General features: G+C 40.9%; 1 protein-coding gene across 1 annotated transcript in view; it reads left to right on the top strand.

The window, feature by feature from the left end:
• Positions 1-6376: 6376 nt before the first annotated feature.
• Positions 6377-11374, top strand: part of LOC311034620 (adhesion G protein-coupled receptor L3) — a gene marked incomplete at its 3' end in the record, with an annotated part of 245238 nt that continues 240240 nt past the window's right edge. The window contains exon 1 of the mRNA XM_084042512.1: positions 6377-6543. Coding sequence (XP_083898638.1) covers positions 6489-6543 — 55 coding nt within the window. The 5' untranslated portion in view covers positions 6377-6488. The remainder of the gene's footprint in view (positions 6544-11374) is intronic.

The raw sequence follows: 11374 nt of genomic DNA, 5'->3' as shown, positions 1-11374 counted from the left end.
ACAAAAAAGTTTTTAATTCATGTGTTTGTAATGTGTCAGATCACAGTGGTTGGTTTTGTCATGGATTCTAGCTCTAGAGCATCATTTTAATTTCCAGTGCACCAAATAAACAAGGCCTCTTTTGAAAGTTATTAACCGACAAAAGACTGGGGCACGATGCCAATCCCAGACATAATGCCCTTCATTTTATTGTGCTGGCACACCTGACAGGTGCGTGGCACAGGAGGCTGTTTTTTTTATTTAGGCCTAGCATTTATTTAGATTTCACACTGAGCCCCTCCTGAGAAACAGCGAGTGTTTTGTTGCGGGCGTCGTGTCATTGACAAAGCACAGCAGCTCAGAAAGCCTAATTGCAACACAGCCCGTTTGACTCTCTCCTAATATCTCGCTACTTGCGGAGAACAAGGGAGTTATCACTGTCAAGTTAGCAGGAGGTGTGTAACGGTAAATATCTGAGTAGTATTCTTTTTTGTTTTGTTGCTTTTTACTGTGAAATCTTTTTTGTTTTGTTGCTTTTTACTGTGAAATCTTTTTAGTTTTGTTGCTTTTTACTGTGAAATCTTTTTGGTTTTGTTGCTTTCTATTGTGAAATCTATCTAACAGTGAACACCCATGATCACTTCCGGGTGGGGGGAGGGGGGGCTTATTATGAAGGAAAATCTATAAGCAGAGTTCATTATGTAATGGTGTTACTTGAATAATTAATGGCTATGAAGCAATGGGTGAAGAACTTGACCGTGCAGAGATCATAATTTGAATAACAAATGGATACTTGGTAAGCCGCATATGATCCGTTGACTTGATTTCTTGTGCTTCCCCAAATGTTGTTTAACCATTATTTTGTTCCTGTTTATTATTAAAATACCCCCCCCACCACCCGCCCCCCAAAAAAGGACACCAACGATGAGAAGGGGGAAAAAAACTCTTTGTGTTTGAATGAGTACCTTTGAAAGATCAGTAGTGTGCCATAGTGTATCATAAGACTTACTTTTGGAATACATGAGCTGTTGGCAATGGTGGGCTGCAGTTCCGTCTTGTGATACTTTTTTTCCCCGGATTGAACTAGGTCCAAGCCCCACTCATAAATATGTATTTTATGATGTGTGTTCTTTTGCTGCTTGTGGTTTGTTCGTGTGCCTAAGCTCACACTTTTCCTTTTTTCTTTTTTTTTTCTCCCTTCTTTCCTTTTTTTGTCAAGAGCAAATTAACTACTGTGATACAGAAGTGTTTTTCCACGCCATGTGATAATTTCTAAGCAACACTCGTCGTGCGAGCGTACTGTGAGATACGGCGGAGTCAAATATATACGCGGCCGCGGCACGCACAGAAGACGCTCGAGCTCTGAGACGCAATCTGTTGCTCAGATGCACACACGCCCACGCGCACACGTGGAAACATGGACTTTTGTTCCGCAGAGCAGGACGGCATTGCCATTCTCATTGTGTCTCCCATCATAGAAAGCGAGCAGCCCATGTCTCCGGCAGCTGGGTTTGCTGTGTTTTTGTGACCGTTTGGCTTCAGTGCCCTGCAAAAAAGGCCACTTGTGAAGTGTGTGATTATCCGGTGTGAGTATGTGATGTGAATCTGTGATGGTGCCTCCTTTGATATATATATATATATATATAGCCATCTAGAACTGGGTTTGTATGTACAGTATGTATGTATGTATGTATGTCGCTGTCAGGTGGAAACCTTGTATGTCCAAAACTGTTTCAGGAAATGGGGGAGCTTGAGAAAGGTCCGAAGGGACCGAAACGTTGCTCTTTTATTAAACAACTCTGAACAAAGTGAGTAGTTGTGTGCGGGTCTAATCTTTTTATTAAGATTTTTTTGAAGGAAATGGGGGAAAAAATGAACCTGTGTTCCAATGGATCCAATGTTATTATTTAGTCACAAGCGCTTGTTAATACTTTTCATTGGTTCAATATTTATAAACACAGAAACACTTAAGCACTTTCACTAATTATTTTTCTACATGATGAGCCAAAGTAGCAGATCTAAAGCTCTCAACGCGTCAGAACACGTTACCTGGTGAAGTGAAAGTGAAAATTCATGAAGACTAAAAGGTGGATTATAGTTGATCATCTGCATGTAAAACCGTATTTTGAACTTTGCACTTTTGTACATGGACTGGAAGGTTCACCCCTTCCACGTTATAGATGTCTTAACCAAGTCAATCCGGGAACGCATCTGTGTCATTTTAGATTCCTTTCTTTCTTTTCGTGAAAATGTGTGCAAATCTTCGAATATATACATTTTTTATTCAAAACCTTGCTTCTGGTGGGGGTCCCTGGAACAAAATATTTTGAGATAGGGGAACGTGGCCATTTTGGGGATCCTTGACATGAACATTTTTGAGAACCACTGATATTATAGCAATATAAGTTTAAAAAAAAAAATGTTTAGAAGGATTTAGAATACATTTGTAGAATCTCCAGAAGCAAAGATCTGAGTTTAAAAAAGTTCACTTAAAAAAAAATATATATATATATTTTATTCAAAGATTTGCACAAATATTCTCACGATTTTTAAAATAAATAGCAGATCACAGGATGAATGCCGCGCTATGAGCTTGTATATCTGCTATTTTTGAATAGCCCAAAGTATAGAATAATGGTTCTAGCTAAAAGTCTAAAATGACACAGATGCGTTCCCCGGATTGAATGGGTTAAGCTGATATGTTGCCTGAGAATTCTTTCGACATTTTGTCTGTCTCTGTTACCAATTTAGAAAGTGTCTCAACAATAGGCGCAAGGGCCAATTGGCTGTCTGGAGCCCGGACGGCTCGTTTGAATTTGATTATGCCACCGCATGTGTCTTTTCAAGTGTTTTTGGAATAACATTCGGACATATTTCTTGTCAAGTGAGTCCAAATTATCTGATTTCATGGCGTATTTCCTTTCCCTCCCCCGCAGCTTTTCAGGGCGTTTTAATAAAAGTGCTGGTCGCTTGCAAGGATATCTCCTCCATGGAATAATAACAGACCCCTCTCACATTGCTATGCATTGGTCCTTAAAAGCCCCGCAACCACATAAATATATCGTCACTGTCGGGCAGAAACCTCATATCTCCAAATTTCACCTTTTCTTTTTTTTCCCATACATTTTGGACCTACGTTGTTGTACAGCAGTAATGCGCAAACATAGCCGATCTACAAGCTTTGTGAGCTTGTAGATCAGCTATTTTCACTATTGACAATTTGTGAAAGTGGTAAAGTGTGTCGGTTTCATAAATTCTTAACCAATGAAAAGTATTAACAAGAGCTTGTGACTGAATAATAACTACATTGGATCAATTCAATCTTTATTATTTCAGACCCAAGGGAGATCCATATCACAATAAAAACACAATACAATAAAAATACAAGATTGGAACACAGGCTCTTTTTTCCCCCATTTTCCTGAAAAGTAACATTTTTGGACGTATGAGGTTTCCACCCGTCAGTGACGGTATAAAACATATAAAGAATTATAGACAGGAGTGAATGTAGTACTCGTTGCCAGTATATTCAAGCTGCAGCACTGTTGTACCGGGGCCTTGGCTTCTAGCCAGGTCTTTGCTGACGACTACATCAACCTCTTAATAATCTCCAAATGTTCTGTTTATGCGGCGAAGGTGCTCGTGATCAGCTTGCTTTCTTTCTCTCTCTACCCCAACAAATGCACTACATTCAACATGCCCTTCCAAATCTGATGTGGGATTAAATGTGGGATTTTTTCTTATTAGGATTAACCACATGAACCCCAGTGTTTTGGGCATGTCATAATAGGTGTGTAAATTGGCTATTTTCGACAAAGAGATTTGATGTTGTGAGGAAAAATGAGGGGACCATTACAGACCCCCAGGGAACCTCGGCCAACAAAGGGGTATATAATAATAAGTGGTTATTAATATCCAAATGTTTATGTGGTGAAGGCGCTCATGATCAACTTGCTCTTTTTCTCTGAACCCCAACAAATTTAATATACTGTACTGAATATCCTTCCAAATCAGATTTTTCTAATCAGGGATATCTTTTTTTGAATTAGGATTAAGAGCCAGATTATGAGATATCATCATTTCATGTGTTGACAGAATGCAGATTATCAAGCTAGGGAGGGCATACGCATGGGAGGTAAACATGGATTGGGGTAGGGGTTTAGTCAACGAGATGTCATTAGAATTTAGCATTGGATTTTTCTTTGGGTTTTGGTGCCCATTCGTTTTTTCCAGCTGTGTAGGCGCTCCTGTCCTTAGCAGGGATCGCGGTTTGACCCCTGGTAACCAGATTTTCTGACGTCCTACAATGGAGTTATCTCCCTTCAGTATTAAATGCGGTATGGAGTGCCTAATGTGCACGGGTAATGCCTTTCAAGGGGACATTGGTATATTGGGCACGCTCTTTGGATGTCATCATTCATTTTGCAAAGAGATATTACCCCCAGCCAGATACTGGTCAATACCGGATAATACAGAAGGTTTGGATTGCTGAATCACCAAAGCTTAACCATAATATGATGAGATGGCTCTGATATGGGATAATCGTCGGAATCGCATCTGTCTACAGGACTGTTGATCGCTCATCCAGTATTCTCTCATACTTTTACATAATGGCTTGTGGAGATGTGAACTTCCATGTAGTATTTAGTTTGAACAATGCACCAATCAACACATCACAAGCGTTAATCTTTCACAACAGCCACGGGCTCGTAGCATGCGCGAGCCACATTTTATGTTAACTAGCTTGTCGATGATGTCATTCGCTGGTGTCTGGGTGTGCACCAGAGTACGCTCTCATGAGCTTATAGCCAAGGTCAAAGAGACATGTTTGACTCATGCAGCCGAGGGAGTATCCATGGGAACCATTTTGTTGTCTGGACTGTTTTCCCGCATTTTCACATTTATTTACATTCACGGTAGAGCCCGACTGATGCCAGATTTTTGGATCCGATCCCAAACACTGATTACGATCAATTAGAAAAATCTATATTTATTTGATTAAAGTTTCTGTTTGACAACATTTAACATTTTATAATCAAACAAATAAAAAAAAACACGAATATCCTTATATTACTTATTTATCTATTCAATTATCAAATGAACAAGCAAACAAGGAATGATAAAGCACACACAAAAGGAATTCTATTTTAAGAACTCAAATAAATAACGTTATACATTGATGCATCGATCTGCTATTTTGGAGACGTTTTTAAAAGGTATGAAATTGAGACACATCCACTGCATATCATGCATGCATTTCATCAACAAAGTAAAAAAAAAATATGGCCAAAATATCGTCCAAACTGATATATCGGTGGGATTCTGATTCACAGTACATTCACATGCTGCTGGATCTCTGACGGCAGTTACCGTCAGCTCTTACAAAAATATACATGCATATGCTTATTCATACACAGTCATCCACAGGGACCACAATGATATGTGGTTTATCATTCACTCCCTCAGTGGGAGAGGTGACACTTCGAGTGGCGAACAACAACAGACGTCCATAAATGCGTATCTGTGGTTTCGCAGTCGTAGTGTGTGGTTGATCACACCCTCTGTGGGTTTGGCCGACATGGGAGCTTGAGCAACTTGTTGTTTGTCAGGGGTGACAATTTACACGATTACAAGATGACTTTATTTGTCCCTAGGGAAATTTGCCTTGGACATAAAGGCTGCCACATAAAAAAAATACATACAATTATAGGGCAGTAACAGACCAAGTGCATAACCCTCAAGTGCAGACATAAGTGCATTCAAGTACATGCAACACAGCCCCTCATTTCACACGGTTCTTGTTTTCTTGAGTTTAGGAGATTCACTGATAGAGGGATGAAAAATGTTTTATACGTAATCAGGTATCTTTTCCCCGGATTTAATTGGAACCCTGTAGTGTCTACCTGAGGGCAACAGTTCATATCCTTTGTACAGGACGTGGGAGGGGTCAGTCTTCTCAAAGAGCGTCGGGAGGGATGCTCCCTCACCCCCTTCACTTTCATCACAACTTCAAACACGCAAGACTTTAATGAGAGCATGATGAAACAATGATGCATTAAAACATGCCTTTCTTCAGAGAAATAGATCACAGAAAAGGGCTGTGGTTGGTTGCCTGGGTGTCTATGGCATAGCGGTTCACAAATAATACATGACAGCCTGTATTTATTATATCATTTTGATTTTAATGATGAATTTATCTCTGAAAGTGTAAATGAAAAAAAGAAAAAAGTAACACTACTGTATGTATTTTGCTCCACAACTGCTAAACCTTATTCAGTCATTTTGTGGGTTAGCCTGTGTTTCCAAATAGTCCACCCTCACTAACAGAAGAATGTTCTTATCTTTTCCCTGATAGGCTTTGGACGGCGTCATCAACCAGTGCAGCAGGACACGGGAGGGGGGGGTGTGCCGGGAACCCTGGGTGCTGTGTTGGGGCTCGCGCCAGCATCATCTGACCGGACCCCTCTACTGGGACTAGATCGGGCAGTGGGCGGTAAGAGGAGGGTGCCATGTGGACCGCACGCCTGCTCCTCCTCGCCAGCCTCTTTGCACCAGCCGCTCTGGGTAAGTCTGGCTCCCCGGAGCTGGCATTGTGTGTGTGTGTGTGTGTGTGTGTGTGTGTGTGTGAGTTGAAGCAGTAGCTGAATCTCAACCCCATACCATTTTAATTTTCTGCACTTTGTCAGCCAACGATGATAAAAAGCCTTACACTCTGGAGCCTTGTACTTGAGTCTGCAGTGTCTCGCTGCTTCTCTCGCTAATTAGCGTTTTTTAACAAACTCCACTCAACTTTTTTTCCCTCTTTTTTTTTTTTCTATCCTCATCTCGATTCTTTCTTTCAATCTCTTTATCCACACTCTCCCTTTCTTTCTCCCTCTCTTGCTCTGGCTTCCTATTTTTAGACATGTCCCTCTCTGTCTCTTTTGGCTTCGTTGCTCACTCTCCTGGCAATAGAAAGTAAAACTGAAATCATTTTCAAAGAGCCATTAACGGTACTTTGGGTTCCTTTTTCTTTTCTTTTCTCCCCTCCCCCTCTTTTTTTTTTTGGGGGGGGGGGTTGTTAAGAGTAGTGAGAATCGCAGGGGATTTCTAAGCTCTCTTGCTTTCATGGTTTCACTCATTACTTTAAGATCTGAAGATTAATTTTCAGCATCCCAATGCCATATGCAGGAGCCCTCCATGGTTTCTTAACAGAGGCTCCCTTTAGCCTATGTGCGGATTGTAAAGTAAATGAGGTCATTTAAATTCTGATTAAAAGAAGTCAATGATGGAGGTGGCAGGGTTTGTGTGTGTGTGTGTGTGTGTGTGTGTGTGTGTGTGTGTGTGTGTGTGTGTGTGTGTGTGTGTGTGTGTGTGTGTGTGTGTGTGTGTGCGTGTGCATGCGTGCATGTAGGAGGCCAGAGGGGGTCAAATTCAGTCAGCGTTTCCATGTTCACAGTATTGGGAGTGGGGCAATGGCCCATAAAGATGCTAATTTGATACAGCTAAAACCATTAATGCGGGATTTGAAGCTAATTGAATTGTTTTTTTTCCCCTCCTCCTTTGTGTGTGTGCTGTGATATCCTAAGGAGTGAATGGTGGTTGTGGTGGTGGGGGATGCTGCATGGGTACGCTAGCTAGCTAGCTTGCGCTAATGAAAACAAGCCACTTTTGATGCCATTAGTTCTTCTTTAATGCTCAGTGGGAACAGGTCAGATGACAGCGATGTGTCAGCGGCCTGTCGCTGTGGTCCCCTCATCCATGGGGACACGGGGGTTGATGCATCATGAAGCTGCTGATTTACTTCACTGTTTAGAGACAGGGAGATCAACTGTGAGCACAATAGGTTGCATATTTAAACCGCAAAGTGCTGTAGTTGTCTCTCAAATTACACACCGGGATAGGGTTGCACGGAGAGCTCTGACACCTTTAACGTGAATTACGGCCCTGTGCACACATAAACGCGCATGCGCGAACACACACACACACACACACACACACACACACACACACCTGATCGCACTCACAGTCTTTATGTGCACATTACTTTTGCTCCGCTGACCATGGATTTGATTGTTTATTCCCAAAAATCAATTTCCTATTTCCTAATCTATAGCCATCTGCTTTGTGAATCGGCACTAGCCAAACCATCAATGGCATGGCACGTTTGTTTCTGCTCTGGAATCCTCCCTGTAACCAGTCAACCAACCGATCAGGTTACTGCAGTGGTGTAAAATAACTAAGTACATTTACTCAAGTAGTGTGTACTCAAGTACGATTTTGAGGTATTTTTTACTTTACTGGAATATTTGTTTTTTTCTAATACTTTAAATAGTCTACTTCTACTCCACTACATCTCAGAGGCAAAATTTTAACTTTTTACTCCACCACAATTATTTGATAGCTTTAGTTGCTAGTTACTTTGCTGATTTAGATTATTGACAATTAATCAGAAGTATTTTTTGTTAATAGCATATTTACAAGCTCACAATGTGTCGTGATGCTATTTTTGAATATCTGTATACAACAGGGCTTAAGTGGTTAAATGATCAGTAATTATAGTCCAGTAACGTGATATACTGTATGTTTGAAATGGGACATTCTGCCCAATGAGTACTTTTTTACTTTTGCTACTTTAATTAATATATTTTGATGTTAATACTCTGTAAGATTTTGACTGCAGGACTTTTACTTGAACAAAGTATATTTTCATTGTGGTATTGATACTTTTCCTTAAAGGGATAGTTTGATAGGATGACATTTTTTGTGTTTTTGTCGCATTCTAAGCCAATAATTTGATGACCGGCAGTGGTTCCGGTAGGAGACACAAAGAGTCTCCTTCCTACCGGAACCGCTGCCTACCGGTCCGCTGGTCATCAAATGATTGGCTTAGGAAAGCGACAAAAACAAAAAAAATATCCATGAATTCAAGTCTCCACGAGGTGACTAATTCATAGAAAAAATATAATTTTGGTGGTGAACTATCCCTTTAAGGAACAAATCTTGAGTACTTCTGCCCCCACTGGGTTCCTGCCACCACCGCCGTCACTGTCGGATTTATGTTCTATATTGAGATGTTGCCTAACCTTCTCTTGTACTCATCACCAATGTTGCCTAAATACCCGATTAAGACGTTACGTTGCATATCCAATTTGATTATCTCTCCCAGTCGTCTTGAGATGCAGCAATCCCATTTAACAGCCAGAACACGCTGCAGATGCTGAGAGCGGACAGGGCCAGATGTTGCCAGTGATGTCTATTTTAGGATGTTAAGCCATGCCGTGTCTTTGTGTGTATCTCCCTGAGAGTGTTGGGAGCGGGTACTCTAGGGGGATACTGGCCTACTTTGGGATGGTAATCTAGGGGTCCCTTGTTTCTCCATGCGGAGAGACATGCATGCATGCACGCACGCACACGCGTGCACGCACGCACGCACGCACGCACGCACGCACGCACGCACGCACGCACGCACACACACACACACACACACACACACACACACACACACACACACACACACACACACACACACACACACACACACACACACACACACACACACACACACACACACACACACACGTGCACGCACGTACATGAGGTGTGTAAGATATGCGGTAGCATTCTTACACAGATGCTCTTCCTCAAACACATAATGCTCACACCATTTTGACACACACACACAAATAAATAAAGTAACACTTTACTCTAAGTAATAATGCTATTTCTTGCCATAATGAGTAGTATAACGGCACTACTCTCTCATATGAGGTATGATATTACATTATATTAATATTACATTAACTATTCAAAGAAATAATACACTTCTTACGTTACCAATGTTATCATTCACTCTCTATTGCAATCATTAGATTAATCCAAATGAATGGAAAGCACATTATTCTTTAGTCTGCACAGTATTCATTGCAGTCACAATTGTTTTCATGTGTCACAGTGATCCAACGATCAATTTGGCAAGTTTGTTTATTTTGGACCTGTATAGTATTTGTGTCTTGCCTTGATGGATTGGACCTGTGGAGATTTTTTTATTATTTGGCTCCATAGTCAGCTGTCAGCTGCAAAGGTGCTGCATCCGGTTACAAATAACTAACGTTAGTCCGGCGTGAGATGTCAAAGTAAGTCCAGAAAGTCATTTGTGGACTTCACAGCGTAATGCAACTATAATGTTTTTCTGCTGCAGCAAGAAAAAAAGTATTTCCGTTCTTTTTTCCTGTCCGCTTATTGCAAATCGTTAATGCAATAGTGCACTGGTAGGCAAAAGGCGGCCTGTGGGCCAGAACTGGCCCACCAACGATAATATCTGGCCCGGCTTTTTAGTTTGTAAATAATTTACGATATCTGCCTGACGCCACACATTTAGGCTATCGTGTCCGAATCGAGAGTCAACCTGTACTAGAAGAATGCTTTTATCCATGTGAAAATTAAATTATGTGTTTCACATGCCTTAAACCAATGGACTGTTTCTCTCCGAAGAGACCTTGAACAATCAAAGAGCTCCTGTTCCATGAAAGAGATTTTGTTTCTTATCTTTGTTCGAAAAGGAGTACGACTGTCTCCAGATAACATATTCTTTTTATGTTTTTTACTTTTTGATGAACTAAAATGTCCTCACATTCAAGGATGTCGCCTGAAGCTACAATATGATCACAATAGTATTTCCATCTGCAGATTTAACATACAGTACGATTACACAACATGCAGTTGTATCAGTATGCACTATGCAGTTATTACTTTTATATTGCACTTTAATAGCAATACATTTATTATTGTATATAAGGCTTTCAGTCATTATGTTTGGTTCTTAAAGTAGCCATTAATTACGTTCGGCCCGAGGCCAATCTTACTTGCCGACCCCTTCAATAGTGCAATGATGAGAATGATGGCTGCAGTGCTTGCTGCTCCTGGTGTCAGTTGTGTCTGCCCTCACATGCACTCTATTGCAGTGGTTCTCAACCCCCCCAGGGGGGTCCCCACATGATTTTGGGGGGGGTCCCCAGGCCCAGATGACAGTGACTTTTAAGACCTTTTTATTAAAAAAAAGAAAGAAAATAAATGAAATGCATCAAATTTAATCAACAAACTATTCTAACTATAAAACATATCATCATTGGCCAAATTGTTGAATAATATAAGACAGAGGCAAACATTTAGAAAATGGCTGATCTACAAGCTTGTAGATCGTCTATTTTCACAATATTTATCTGTGGAACCGAGTCAAACTAAATGTAGTGCCTCAAATCAAATATGATTATTTTGGGGGGTCCCCAGTTAAAATAAATCTGATTATTTTGGGGATGTCGCGGCCTGAAAAGCTTGAGAACCACTGCTCTATTGCATGAGACCACCACGTCGGTGCATCTTCTGGATACCAAGAGACCTAATTCGTTTGGTCAGC

This window comes from Gymnoscopelus microlampas, assembly GCF_963454915.1.
Source record: "Gymnoscopelus microlampas genome assembly, chromosome: 19".
Classification (NCBI taxonomy): domain Eukaryota; kingdom Metazoa; phylum Chordata; class Actinopteri; order Myctophiformes; family Myctophidae; genus Gymnoscopelus; species Gymnoscopelus microlampas.
Note: the sequence above shows the minus strand (reverse complement) of the source record. Positions and strands in the feature narration are given on the sequence as shown.